General features: G+C 39.1%; 1 protein-coding gene across 2 annotated transcripts in view; it reads left to right on the top strand.

Moving 5' to 3' along the window:
• The window catches only part of lig1 (ligase I, DNA, ATP-dependent), a 45,816-nt gene that overhangs the window by 8,279 nt on the left and 22,073 nt on the right, over positions 1-15,464 (top strand). For both annotated transcript variants that reach the window (XM_077525736.1, XM_077525745.1), the window contains exons 2-15: positions 664-732; positions 1,912-2,207; positions 4,466-4,615; positions 5,289-5,477; positions 5,546-5,642; positions 5,726-5,812; positions 6,749-6,805; positions 7,200-7,258; positions 7,511-7,624; positions 9,700-9,866; positions 11,010-11,086; positions 11,165-11,256; positions 13,664-13,763; positions 14,155-14,240. In XM_077525736.1, coding sequence (XP_077381862.1) covers positions 664-732; positions 1,912-2,207; positions 4,466-4,615; positions 5,289-5,477; positions 5,546-5,642; positions 5,726-5,812; positions 6,749-6,805; positions 7,200-7,258; positions 7,511-7,624; positions 9,700-9,866; positions 11,010-11,086; positions 11,165-11,256; positions 13,664-13,763; positions 14,155-14,240 — 1,640 coding nt within the window. The remainder of the gene's footprint in view (positions 1-663; positions 733-1,911; positions 2,208-4,465; positions 4,616-5,288; positions 5,478-5,545; positions 5,643-5,725; positions 5,813-6,748; positions 6,806-7,199; positions 7,259-7,510; positions 7,625-9,699; positions 9,867-11,009; positions 11,087-11,164; positions 11,257-13,663; positions 13,764-14,154; positions 14,241-15,464) is intronic.

Below are 15,464 nucleotides of genomic sequence, written 5' to 3'. Positions count from 1 at the left end.
ATAACTAGTGTGTATTTTGTGAGAATGACATCCAAACAGTGGAACATGTTTTCTTTGAACGTGAACGTTTCAGAATTTTGGTTAGCTGTACACATTACATTACAATCTTTAGACTGGATATCTGTTACAGTGAGAGTTCAGTTACAGGAGAAGAACTTGGACTTTTTGGTAAACAATTTAATTTCTCTCACGAAACATTTTATTCATATATGCAAATACCTCAAGATGAAGCCCCACATCAACAGTTGGAAGAATGATCTCGACTTTTATACACACACTTAATAAAAAAATAAATAAAAAAAAATCCTTGTATTTCATGACAAACAAAAATGCTCAGAGACTGTTTTCTTTAATGGACCTGTGTGTTCTTTAGGAATAAGATCCTCACTTTTTTTTTTGTTTCTCCTTTTTTATTTTATTTCTTGATGCTGTTTCAACTATGACGTATATTCTATGAGAAAGTGTGCCTTAATTGTTTGTATTTGAATTATGAATAAAAAAAATCATGCAAAGAAAAAAAACTAGAAAAACATTTATACCTTCATTTATACGTCCTGTGTAACCTTTCATTAGGTAGTTGCGTCATAATATCATGAAATTTTGCTGTGTTAGAGATGAAAAAAATATGTACGTTAACAAAATACCTTTTTCTTCTTTTTCTAGATCTTTTTTCCAACCCAAGACAAAGAGCAAGGATGTTCAGAAGAAAGTCAGTGACGAACAAGTGAAAAAGTAAGATTTTGTAACACTAATGTAAAGCACATAAATATTGCTCTGACAAAACTACATGTGTGCAACTATTACAACTTTTAAATTACTCGACTTACTTTTTAAAACATATTTCCTGTCAAATTTCTGCCCCAGTTTCTGAAAACGGGTACCATATTTCATAGGGGTGTTAAAAAAAAATCGATTCGGCGATATATCGCGATACTACATCGCGCGATTCTCGAATCGATTCAATAATAGGCAAAATCGATTTTTTTTATTTTTTATTTTTTTTATTTTTTATTTTTATTTTTTTTTTAGGATTCACACCTTAAGCATGGAAGAATGTTATATGAACGGAACATTAAGCCTTAATATTTTATTTTAATGCTGTTTAAACATGAAACAGATTACAACCTCTATATGACTGAAATTTCAGATAAATAAATAATACATTTTCATATAAATCTTACACTCTACAAGCTTACTGATTAGTATTTTCTAAATTTGAATGAAAAAAAATCGCAACAATCGACTTATAAATTCGTATCGGGATTAATCGGTATCGAATCGAATCGTGACCTGTGAATCGTGATACGAATCGAATCGTCAGGTACGAGGCAATTCACACCCCTAATATTTCATAATCCATATTGCACCCCCGTGTGACTGCAGCACTGTGCTGGTCATTGTTGCTTCAGCTCCATACATAACTGTCGTTGAACAATATTCCACCACACTTGACACTTTAAATTGCTCAAGGATTCTGTGCATCATATAACACATTCAAAGTTTTCTGTTATAACAATTACTGTGCTACTAGTCACTTTAAGAAGTATGACGATTACAGCGGTACCTTTTATTTGACATAATGACTAGTCTCTTCTGTCTCCTGTTTGTTATTGATGACTCCCACAGACAAATTCCTTGTATGTATTTACATGCTTGGTCAATTAAGATAAAGAACAAATGTTGTGTTGGTTAAAAGGAGAACATCCTATCCAGTTCCCTGTAAATGTAATGAAAATGTAATTGGTTAACTTAAAATGAGGTTACCATAAATTTTGCATAGGATTAAGTAAAGTTCTCTAGGGTTTCTCCCAGCACTTGATTCGTGCCTGTTTCATCAAAACTGCACAGGATCAGAGCACCTATTGAGGCCCACCCCATGGTGTAGTTATTAATGTGCTTGGTGTCTTCCAGGCCTGTCAAAAGCCCCCTCAAGGCCCAAAACGGGGTCCACCAGGAGGACTCGCCCGTCAAAAAGGTTGCCAAACGCAAACGACGGATTCTAGATAGTGACGACGACAACGACGAAGAAGTTAACTCCACCAAACAAGTTAAAGATGATGTCATCAAGGTGGTGCCAACACCTATGTCTCCGCCGCCTCCCCCGGCCCCTGCCACTCCTGCCACTCCTGCCACTCCCACCTCCTCCGTGTCTCCGGGCACACCCAACTCGATCTCGTCTTCTGGAGGCCTCAGAAAGCGCAAGACGGGTAAGAAAAAAATTAAAAATAATCTTAGCATTCTGTTTACATGTTGGCATTGGATCAATTCTAATCCGACAGACAGAATATGGAAACCCGTATCTATGTATCATAGTGGTTTTGTAGTTCTGTTTAGGAAAGTAAAAGTAAAATGATGTAAATCTAATCTGACAATCTCAAAAATTTTCATTGAACTCTAAAGTGTGACTACTTTTGGAGAAAAAAAAAAGAATATTATATCGAATTTATAAATATATTAAATTCATTCTTGGGGTAAATGATTTTAGAATGATGGAATGTTATAAAAAAATATAACATTTATGATGTTTTTTTTAATTTACATTTTTGTTTATTTAGTCTTGATGCTTTTGATAGAGCCTTTTCAAGGGGGCAAAGATGCTTAATATTCAAGTGTATAAATTATTTTGGAAGTTGTTTAATATTGTTAAAAAAGTTGTAAATGTTTGTTACAGATTTTTAAAAACATTACATTTTATTTATTTATTTTTTAATTTTTAAAAAATACTAGTAATTTTATTTACTCCAAAACTATAATGCGGGGGCATTTTCAAAAGTATGGTTAAAGCTGCTATATGGAACTTCCCCCCCCCCCCCAAATATCTTTACAATAGCTTTTTTATTTGACCACTTATGACTGAAAGATCTTCTAATTCGTAGATTAACACCTTCGCTGTTCACAATGGGTGCTCCTGCAAGCCTCTGGCCAATAGTTTTCAGACTGGATTTGGGTTCGAATTTTCCGCCCTGTGTCTAAAGGATGCGTGCAGTTTCATTTTTCATCAACAGGTGGCAGTAGCGATTCGAAATTGAATTTTCTGAGTTCAGTAGCTTTAATACCATTATAGAAATGGGTAACATAAAAAAACATTTGAACCATTTATTTAAAAAAAAAATAGTTATTGCATATTTAAAAATAATTATTCATGATTGATTTTTTTTTTATACTTCCCTTCAAGTGATCCAAAATGCTTAATATTTGTGGGTAAAATTGATTATTAAATTATTTCATGTTCTTACCAAAATCGAAGATTCAAAGATACTATTTTTTTTCCTGATTAAATTATAATATACTTTTGACCAGAGGAAAATAAAAATTCAAATTGACATCTTTTCATGTTTTTGTAACTACTGTATTTTGTAGAAGGTCTTTTGAAAGATCTAGTATTAAGCATAAAAGTATTGTCTTGAATTTGATTGATCCATCCATCCATCCATCCATCCATCCATCCATCCATCCGCAACTCCGCATCCTACTGAGTGATGATGATGATGTAATCAACACTCAGAGTTCTTTCAAGTGCAATATTAGGAAGTAACGCTGCTTCTTCTTTTTTTTTTTTTTTAACCCTGGTCTCTCATCGTTAAGGATGCTGAGCGTTCCCCAGCACATAAAGTAGAATCGTTAAGGGGCCCTAAGTGGAGCGTCTTGTATTTTTAATGGCGTGCAAAAAATGTGAATTTTATTTATTTATTTTTTATTTTTTTTCCTCTGCCGTTTGATGCCCTCTTCAAGTGTGGCATGGAGCAAAAAACATTGTCATCGTTTAAAGAATGAATTACTTAATAATGAGGCAGCCAGCTTGGGTGCTTTGATGTTAGACAAAAGGAATCCATAGGATGAAGTTAGACCGGGGCCATTACTCCCTATATGTGGATAACGGGGACCGTCGTCCATGGGGAGGCCCCAAATTTCTGCGAGGGGAAGCATTGCGACATCATGGAGTGCGCACGTCGTGTGTACACTCCGACATGCACTTGACGTGTTGTTCAATTATCTGTCAACACCGCCCAAACCTCACTTTCCTTCTTAACCCCAATCTGCATTTTTTAAAAAAATTAAAAATCACTTTTCACCAAAATTGATCTTGTATTTAAAATTTAATCTTATAATATAATGGAAAGTATATTTTGCTATTTCATTTATACATACTTTTTTTGTCAAATAAAAAAACAAAACAATGAAAAAGTAAAAAAAAAAAAATCCATTTACTGTATTTTTTATTTATACTAATGGCATACTGCGCTAAACATTGATTAACATTTAGAAAAATTGTAATTAAATTTTTTTTTTTAACAAAATGTGTTTGTTAAATTATAAAAAAAATATTGTAATAATTTTAATAATGAAAAGTTGAAAACAAAAATAATTGTATTGATTTTTGTTTAACATGGGTTTTTTTTTTGTCTGCATCCAAACATTTTCTTGCAACCTTTTTTTTTCTCCTCCATTTGTATGACATCCACAGCCAGGAAAATGTTCCCCAAGAGGAAACTGGACGACAGCGGCAGCGACAGTCAAAAGGAAGACGAGGCCGTCAATACGAGGACTGTGGCGGTAGTCGAGGTTCAGCGGAACAAACGAGCCCGCGTGGACGATGACGGCGATGACAAGACGGGTGAGTTCAGTCAACCACAGTGAAATACAACGAAAATACCGGCAAACTACGGTGCTCATCTTTTGGCAACATCTTATGGACACATAATGGGGGCAGGTGAAAGGGGAAGTGTTTTCAGAGCCACCTAGTGGCATTGTATAGATATTGCAAGTATAAGTGGAAAAAGCAGACCTGTCCGCTTTTCCTTATCTGCTATGCCCACTTTTTAGACACCTGCTTTTTACCTGCCTATCTATTTGTCAGAATAAAATTCTGATACTCAGTTAATCATCTGATTAATTAAAAAATGTATACAATATAATAAAATAAGTTATTTTTTGATCCCTTAACAATTAAAACAATAGAGGTATGAATTATAAGCAGACTATTTTAAATGACTTTGTCATTTAGTATTTTATGTTCTCAAAAAATGCAAAAAACAAAAAAAAACTGTCAAAGTCTCACGAGATCCTCCAACGAGATCCGTGACTTTAAAGCAGGATGTGCATTAAAATGCCAGGAAGGAAATAAATGGGAGTCCCTAATGGATATCCGACCACGAACTCGAAGTGCTGTGAGGCGTTCAGTGTTGCGTTGGCCGCCGTCACGACCCCGGCGCCTTCCTCCATATTCCCGGGAGGGGGCCGGGTCGCCCTCGCTCAACACGGCTGACGCGGCCTCGCTTTGTGCGCAGACGAGGTCGCCGAGGAAGAAAGAGACGAGGACGAGGAGGAGGAGGAGGAGGAGGCGACGGAGCAGGTGAGGACGCAGGACAAAGAACCAGAGAAAGCGGAGGAGGCAGAAAAAAATCTCGAAGAAGAGGAGAAGAATGACAAAAACACCAAAAAGGAAGCCACCAAATCTCCAATGAGCAGCTTCTTTGGTCAGCACACATGAAAATGGCATTCAAGTCTCTTTGCCGTATTGCATAACAACAATGTTTATTTTTAGCCCCCAGAAAGGCAGCAGTGAAGACTGTGAAGAAGAAGAGTGAAGGAGAGAAAAAGATGACCACTTCCTCCCCAGAGGACAGCAAAAATACCAAAAGGTGGGCAAACAGGAAGTGATGATAAACATGAAGTAGATTTGATTATTATTGTGACTTTATTTATTTATTTATTTTCCCGACAGTGAGTCGGTGTCGAGCGAGACAGACTACAACCCATCCAGGCCCAACTACCACCCGCTTGAGGACGCCTGCTGGAAGGAGGGACAAAAGTTGGTCTTTGACTCACCCGCTCTTTACCCAGACTTTTTACGAAGCCACTTTTTACCCACCCGTCCACATGTTGACGAATGAGTCCGCTTTGTAACCATGTATCCGCTTTTAGTCACCCACTTTTACTCACCCATCTGGTGTTACCCACATATTTGCTTTTTAATTAACTAATTTGCTCCCAGAAACGTGAAAATACGTTCTATTTTAAATGTTTTGTGTGTCCCAAAGACTTATAAATATGTTTTTTTGTTTTTTTTTGTTTTTTAATGCTAGCGCATACAGAAGGCTTTGATGCAGCCTCTCAACTGCAAAGAACGGTTGAAGAAATGGTAGTTGTTACACAAACAGCCAGCAGGTGGCAGCAGGGCAAAAGAGATCAACCAAGGCCATAAAAAAGCTCATTTATCCACAGTTCTAAATAGATTTGTGAATAATGATGAAACTTAACTATATTGTAATGCTAATTGCTGAAAAACGGAAACAGATAGAAATATCCTTTTTTTTTTTTTCATGATGAAAGAAGAGACTCAAATCTTTCTTTTGGTAGGTTCCATATTTCTATAGCAATTGAACACAATATTTTGTGGGTCTTGCAAAATCAATCAAAATCCAGTAAAACAGCCGGGAGTGAAAGGGGATTGTTTCTGTCAAAATGGTTGGGAGTGAATGTGTTAATTAATTAATTACCAATTTTACCGCTTTTCACCCACCTAAATGCTTTCTCCTCACCTTCTTTTTGTCCACCTGTGTGCTCTTAACCCCCTTCTCACCCACCCAATCACTTTTTATTCACCCACATTTTACCCATCCATGCACTTTTGTATATGCCCTTGTCCACACTGTAAAAAACACAACTTGTATTTTTTAGGCTAAAATAATCATTTAAGTTGGAACACTCAGCAAGTGGTGTCTGTTCTAAACTTGTCTTCCTCCAGAGTTCCTTACCTGGCGGTGGCTCGCACCTTTGAGAAGATCGAAGAGGACTCTGGCAGGTGAGAGCGCCACACGCTGGCAGGACGTATATCACTGCACCTTACATGAACCTTTTTGTGTCCCAGTGAGTCCCAAGTGGAATGTTTGATTAACTCAACTCGCGTTTTCATTTACCTTTTTTTTTTAAATTAATTAATTTATTGATTTTTTTTAAAGGAACTGACGAAATCTGTAACTAATGTCGAAACTATACATTGAAGAGGATTTGTAAGTGAAGCCTGCTGCCTTTCAACACATTGCAAAGCGCATTCACAGACGGGGACGTTTTGACCGCTTTCCACGCGGGACTTAAAAACGCAGCAGACAGACAAATCTTGTTAGCCGCCTCGCTGCGTTCAAAGCCTCAAAGGTGTTGTTTTTTTTCTCTCTCTCTCTGTCTATTCTTCTACCCAGACTGAAGAACATCGAGACTCTGGCCAACCTGTTCCGCTCGGTGCTGCTGCTTTCTCCAGGTAAACGCCCGCTTTGTTGCGGCGTTGGCGGCCAGCCGGCCGCCTGCTACCCGCCGAGCGCAGGCTGATGAATCGTCTTTTCATGTATGTTTGGATTTCCGTGTTTGTGTGGGGGCGAGATTGTCACACTGCATTAATGTGAACCACATATTACGTAATGCCCAGTCAATATTATACACCTTCCATCTGTCTGTCAAGCGAATGTGGAAGATGTTTTCCTATCTTTTATAATGTGCGTGTGTGTGTGTGTAGACGACCTCCTGTGCTGCGTTTACTTGTGTCTGAACCAGTTGGGTCCCGCCTACCTGGGCATGGAGCTTGGCATCGGGGAGACGGTGCTGATGAAAGCTGTTGCGCAGGCCACAGGTAATACTCACATTAGAATCCAGTGGCGAGTTGGCATGCTGGAAAATTTGGGTTATTTTTATTGTTAATTTTTATGTTAAATATTATTTAATTATTATTTAATGCCACTGTGTCGGTATAAATTTAAGGGAAAATATTCAGGACTGACACAGGTTGATGCGCGCACACACTTTAATTAACATAACCAGCACCGTGGTGAGTGAAATGACAAAATCACATGCTCACAAATTTGCCAATACGTTGGAATTTACAGTATTCAGAACTGGCTCGTGCCCACGAAGTGGGATCAACCGGGGAGAGGGGAAAAAAAAATGACATCGCTGTCATATGAGGACTATTTGCACTGGACTTTACGACAGTAGTCCGGCATGCCGTAAAGCGCTGCTACTGGGTTACTAAGGCAACTCCCGCATGAGTGCTTAATGCTGTTATTGATGTTTTTTTGTTTTTGTTTTTTTTAACCGCTCGTGCTGGATTGTACTGTTTCTGTGCGACAATTAAAGCATTTCCTGTTAACTACAGACACTTGTGCGGACATTAGATCATGTTACAAACTCAGCGGAGCCACAAGCGATTTCAACCAACAATCAACAGTTTGCTCACCTCTGTACAGCCAGCGAGCCATTTACGTCCTGGCTTGAAAAGTGAAGGACGAAATTCTTCCCTGTTTTTCTGATGACTACTTCAGGAGTAGAACGACCACTTGAATAATGTTGTTTTGGACGTCACCCGTTTATTTCCTCTCATCAAAATGCCACTTTTGGCAGTGGCCGATGCAAAAGAACAGAGTACAATAGCTCTCGATGCTAGCAGGAAGAAAAGAACAACAACGCTAACTGAGGCGCACGCCTCCTCTCCTCCCTCCCGCGAGACCCGTGTTGCGTTCACCAACAGTCAGACATAATAGTGCTCACCCTACAGTAAATGGCAACCCCACTTAGTTCGTTACACTTCTTTTCCTCAAAAGTTCTCTGGGGAAAGGGCGCTCATTGGGATTCGGCGATGAACTTGAACTGAACCAATAACTATTTAACGCAGAACAAGCCAATTATGCGCACGCATGTTGTCACTTGATTTCTCATTGTGCATGCACGAAACAAGCTGTCGGCTTCTCCACTCGCCGCGAGGAAAACAGGACAAAATATACATGAATTTAAGACTAAAACAGTATCACTACGGTATTGTATTTTGGAGGACACTGATAGAAATATTTTCAATGATTTTATTGTGAAGGGCCGGGCATGCACCGCATTAATAGCTTACTATGACCGCTCGCCACTGACAGATACCCTCACACATATTTTCATACGGGTGCACAGACTGTCACACACACATACATATACACGCTGAGACATTTTCATTCTCACGCACACATTCTCACAACAAATGCACAACCTTGACACGCACACTCTTACACATAAACATTGTCACATACACGCACACTAACATTCTCACACTTTCCCACAATCTTACACTTTCTTACATAAACACTCTCTCGCATACACAGACACAACATACACAGTCGCTCTCACACGCATTAGTCACGCAGGACACACACCCACTTTAACCCCCACGTACGCTTACACACTCACGCAGCAGCATTCACTCTCATACATACATATTCTCATATTACTTTCACATTCTTACACATTCGCACACATTCTTCAATAAATTCTCAGCCTCTGACACCCCGCTCTCACACATACACACTCTCACACAGGCACATTTTGACATTCACTCACACCCATGCATTTTCACACATACTCTCAAAGCTCCACACACATTCACACTCCTCACACATCACATATACTCGCATTAATTGCATGAACACACATTTTCACCCACTCACACATATTTTAATAACACACACTCTCTCGTGCACTTACACACACACATTTTTTATACACATGCATGTACTTGTCACTTTCATTTACACTCTCACAATGTGTCTCTTAACTCATACTCTCTTACGCTCACTCACACACATTCACTCTCACACAAACACACACCATACACATACATGTAGACAGTCGCGCAAACATGTTGTTTACCTGCCACTTCTCTGTGGTTGCTAGGGCGCCAGCTGGACAAGATCAAGGCCGAGGCTCAGGAGCGCGGGGACCTGGGTCTGGTGGCCGAGAGCTCCCGCAGTAATCAGCGCACCATGTTCAGGCCGGCCAGCCTGACGGTGGGCGGCGTCTTCAAGAAGCTCAAGGAGATCGCAAGCATGAGCGGCAACTCGGTGAGATGGCAAAGATAGCGTAGCTTTAGCTTTAGCGTAAATGTTAAGGACAAAAATTAGATTTAAAACCCCCCTTTTTCAATTTTTTTGACATCTAGCCTTTTGTCTGCATAGGTCTTGGTGAAAAAGTTTCACATCAGTCACGACAGTCTGTTGAAGATATCGGTTCATCCAGCCACATGATGTCAAAGTTGCACATGTGCTGCCATGCCAGACAGCTGGGGCTGCTTAATTATGGAAAAAATAGTAATTACGATTATTTTAGCAACATTTGAAATCACGATTATTCAAATGAGTATTTATTTTTTGGTACCACATAAGAAAATGTTTTAACATTTAAAAAGATCAATTAAGATCAATAAAAAAAAATAGAAACACTTTAATTATGCAAGTTCCTTTTGGATTAAACAAAATTTATTACATTAGTTATTTTAAAATTTTAAAAAAAAGGTGCCAATGTATAAATTTTAACCACCCAAAAATTAGTATCATGTCTTGACGTTTAGATTGCCAAGTTGCACATCAGACACAAGAGTAAAGAGAAACACGTGCCCTGTTGTGCATTTCTGACCTTCTGTTGTCAGCTTGAGTTTGAGGATTTCTTTTCATATTGGAAAAATGCCTTAGTAGTTGCCTGCTGTAGTGACTGTACAACTTTGACTTTATAACTCATGTAGCTATATGGAAAAAAAAACTTTTTTTTTTAAACTTTTTTTTTTTTTTTTTTTTTTAAGCTATCCAGTGTAGTGACAAATTTGACATTAATATGCGCTCATAGAATATTTCTCTATAATGCTCTGTCTTGTAGTGATAGTTGCACATTGTTGACATCAAGTCTAATGCATGTTGAGGAAAATGGCTTTATGAATAGATGCCCACTGTAGTAATGATGAGCAACGCTTGGCTTCGTTTATGGAAGAAAATAGTTTCTTTCAATAGCTGTCTGATGTGACTGATGTGCACCGTTTGAAATCAAGCCCCATGCGACAAACGTTTTTTAGTAGTAAACGTACCCTCCAGCAATGAGCGCCCTCTCCTCGTCATCGCGGTGGAGTTTGTTCCTTTCGTTTGACCTCAAGTCTTTGCTGCTTGTCCCCTGGCTCGGCCCTGAATCTCAACGGCGTCACTCTCCCGCCGCCGCAGGCCATGAATAAGAAGATCGACATCATCAAAGGACTCTTTGTGGCCTGCCGCTTCTCCGAGGCCCGCTACATCGTCAGGTAACGGCAGCGTCGCCAGTTGAGCTGAGCATGATTCGCCCAATCCGGACCGGCTGTGATTGATTGATTGACTGACAGGTCGCTAGCCGGGAAGCTGCGGATCGGACTGGCCGAGCAGAGCGTCCTGTCGGCGTTGAGTCAAGCTGTGTGCCTCACAACACCTCAGAAAGGTACGTTTTATGGTTGCATCTGCACTTCCGTCAACCATCTTTGTTTTGAGGACTTTGTTTTTGCACTCACGATTGCTAACCAGTAAGTAGCAGCGTATGGGGTGACACGCCATCATCCACTGTAGTGACTGATGCACAACTTCGAAATCCGTATTAACTAATTCACTATTGGCCATTTTCACTGAAGCAACCCCCTTTGCTCCCAGCTGTTTTACTGTCAAAAGACTGATTTTGCAAGGCACACAGAATATTGTGTTTTATTGCTATAAAACATGGAACCTAGCAAAAGAAAGATTAGTCTCTTCTTTAATCAAGAACAAAAGTACATTTCTATCTGTTTCCCTTTTGAAGCAATTAGCATTAGAATCTAGCTATGTTTCATCATTATTCACAAATCTGTTTAAAACAGTGGGAAAATAGCTTTTTACAACATGGGCCTGGTTGATCTCTTATACTCTGCTGCCACCTGCTGGCCGTTTTTGTAATAACTACCTTTGCTATTACCATTCTCTTCAGAAGAGTTCAGAGGCTGCATCAAAGCCTTCTGTATCTATCACAAAAACACAACTTATAAATAGGTCTTTGTGAGCATAGTAATATTTAAAATAGAACGTGTTTATACGTTTTTGGAAGCAAATTAGTTAATATATGTAGAAAAAAAAATGCTTATTGTTGCTCACAGTAGTGACTGAGTTCTGATGATGATTTTGACATGAACAATGAAGCTTTTAGAAGAAAACACTCCTTTCCAGTAGTGACAGATATGCAGCTGAAATTTCAAGATGGCAACTTTGGCATTTTGAGTACAGAATAAAAACGCCCGTTCTTTTTAAATAGCTGTCCACTGTAGTGACTGATTCACAACGTTCACATCAATGATGCATCTAGAAGAAATCTACTTCTTTAATCCCTCTTTCCACTTCAGCGGACATATTTAGCCTTTTTTTTTCTTAAGCTTGTGTAAGAATTTCTCTATCAACGAGTGTGATGTCAGCACGCCTTTTTGGAGAAGTCAATCATCCGGAGAGTCGTCCCCCTTATCGGCGGATGAAACACGAGTTCCATTTTCCTCTCGGCTGCTCCACTTGACGCACTTTTTTTTTTCTTTTTTGGTCGAATTGTGTTACCCATGCGCCATTTAAATAATGCAGCATCCGAGGTCGGAAAGGGGCCATGTTTTATTTATAGAACGCTCATTAAAGGTGTTTAAATATCCTTTACAAGAGTCACTGAAGAATTTTATAACATCCCATCTTCCTGCTTCTAGGCCCCCAACACACTTGAACTAATCAACCTTTTTTCTTTTTTTTCTTTTTTAAATTTTAAAAACTCATTGCTGACGTTTCTGACGGGCTTCACCTTCTCACCAGATGCTATCACACACACGCACGCACAGCCAATTAACTTGTTTTAACGTCAAGCGAATTAGCATTCAGAGCTCATTCGCCAGCGCTTTAATAAGAGCCAATTAGACCCCGGGCTCAGTGGGTAAATTTGCATTGATCTGCAGCCTGCGCCGGAAATGTTGCGCTTAATATTTGATATTTATTTGTTTATTTTCCAGCTGAAGCGTTATCTAATCAGGCAGGTTAATGTGTGAGCGCTACATCCCCGGTGTGGTGCAATATGCTTTAGAATAGCCTGCAATTAAAGCTGGTGCTGTTCCACTCCTGTCCCGCCGGGGGCGCTAATGCACCTTTGCCAACTTTCAAATGAATCAAGATAACACAAGCTAAAAAAAAACACCAACAACTAAAGTAACTGATTGAAGATCTGTTTAGTATTTAATTTCTGAGTTGTGCATTAGACAGATGTTCTTAGGTAAGATATTCTTTTTGGGAATTAATTTTTATTTTATTTTATTTTATTTATTTATTTATTTATTTATTTATTTATTTTGCACTTAAAATGCCTGACCAGTGGGTGATTGTATGGGATGACACACCAGTGTCTAGTCTACAGTAGTGACAGATGTGGAACTTTAACATCAAGACTCCTTATTTATTTATTTATTTATTTATTTATAATATCTGGCCACTGTAGCCACTGATGCGTAACATTGAAATCAAAGCATATCGGAGAAAACGGGGGGGAAGATATTCCACTGTAGTGACTGACTGACTCAAGACTTGAGCACATAGGAAAAAAAGTTTTTTTTTTTTTTCGTAATTGTCCACTTTTTGCCTGTTTCCTGTACGTGTCTGTTAATAAAATCCCTGTGTGGTGCTGCGAGGTGGCTCGTTACATCACAAATGGACCCCTCAGTTCTTGTAAACAGAACCTTGGGCCAGCCATAAAAGGACCACTGATGCGACCCTGGTGTGTTATAGAATCTGCCAACCGTGGCGACACATAATAAGCATATTTGGCTCACAAAATGGATGTCGGGTGATGCGTTTTGTTCCAGGTGCCTCCCCTGCCGTGATGGATGCCGGGAAAGGGATGACCACCGAGAGCAGGCGTGCTTGGATAGAAGAGAAGAGTCTTATTCTGAAGCAGACTTACTGGTAAGGACAACTGAAAATGTCTGTTTGTGGTTTATTTTTTTTCCTTTTCCTTCCTTTTTTTTTTTTTTGGACAAATAAAAATGTATATATTTTTTTAAATTATTAATTTTAAATGAATTGCCTTTTTTAAATATAAAAATCAAAGAACTAATTTTTACTCGTTTTACTTTGTTCTTGCAATACTATCTCTTGTTAAATTGTGAAACTTTTTTTTTTTTTAATCACAAAGTATATGGTACAAACCCATGAAAACGTTGACTCAAAAAAAATCTGTGAAATTGTGGGGTTCTAACGATGAACCGCAATATAGTGGTGGAATGCTACGTTTCGAACATTCTCATGTGTTTATTATCCCCGTTAATCCCCATCTTTTCCTTGTGCTTATTTACAGCGAGATGCCCAATTACGACATCCTAATCCCCGTTCTTCTTAAAGAAGGCATCGACCAGCTGCCCAATCACTGCAAGCTCACCCCAGGTAAACAACCAATCGGGAGGCTGCAGAGATAATGCAAAGTTTATTGACCTGTTTTGTGGAGGCCAACTGATAATGATAAACAATTATTCCTGATTACACTACCTGATAAGTAACTGCAATGTAAAAGAACCTGTAAGCATCTGTAAGTGGTAGTTATTGATCTCGGAGAAGCCAGTTTGGTTTGAAGCAGCCATCTTAGGGTCATTTTGGGGTCCTTCAAAGACAAAATACTGTTTGGAGATAGTTTCATCTAAAAGCATACAATTTAATAGCAGTGTCTATTGTGAGTAGACTCACAAAAGAAGCCAAGGAAGCCATGGCCAAAAATATGCAGGAAATCTGCCATTTTGTTTCAAAGTGGCATTTTGTGTCACTTTGGGCATTTATAGGCATCCTTCAAAGAAAATCCTCTTTGGAGGCAATTTCACCTAGCAGCATGGAATTTAATAGTAACAACATGAGTAGACCCACCAAAAAGTCTTGAAGAACCCATGCCCCCCCCAAAAAAAACAGAAAAAGATAGCTATTTTGTCCACAAAAGTGTCCACTTTTGCTATGTTTGACAATTTTTCGGTTCCATTCTCAAAACCAGTTTCAACTAAGAAGATAAAATTTAATGTCAATCATGAGTCGACCCACAAAAAATTTCTTGGAACCGATATCTGAATACAACAAGTTTGCCATTATGTTTCAAAGCAGCCATTTTAGAGTCATTTGGGCCACTCCTAGGGGTCCTTATATAGGCCAATTCAAAACCAGTTTCACAGAAGAAAATGAAATTTAATAGCAATCACTATCTAGAGTAGACCCACAAAAACGTCTCAGGAACCCATGCCCAAAAAGACACAGGAAGGCAGCCATTTTGTTTCAAATTGTTGATGTTTGTGTCATTTTAGACATATATCTGCGCCCTTCAAAGACAAATGAAACTTTGGAGGCAATTTCACCTAGCAGCATGAACTTTAATAGTAATGTTGAACATGAGTATCCATCCATCCAATTTCTTAACCGCTTGCTCCCTACAAGGGTCATGGGGGTGCTGGAGCCCGCACCCCCATGTACCCGGAGAAGACCCACGTAGGCATGGGGAGAACATGCAAACTCCACCCAGGAAGGCCGGAGCCTGGACTCGAACCCGAGTCCTCAGAACTGGGAGGCGGATGTGCTAACCAGTGCCGTCCCGAACATGAGTAGACCCACCAAAAAGTCTTAAAAAACACGTGC

This window comes from Festucalex cinctus, chromosome 1, assembly GCF_051991245.1.
Source record: "Festucalex cinctus isolate MCC-2025b chromosome 1, RoL_Fcin_1.0, whole genome shotgun sequence".
Taxonomy (NCBI): domain Eukaryota; kingdom Metazoa; phylum Chordata; class Actinopteri; order Syngnathiformes; family Syngnathidae; genus Festucalex; species Festucalex cinctus.
This window is presented reverse-complemented; position numbering and strand designations above follow the sequence as displayed.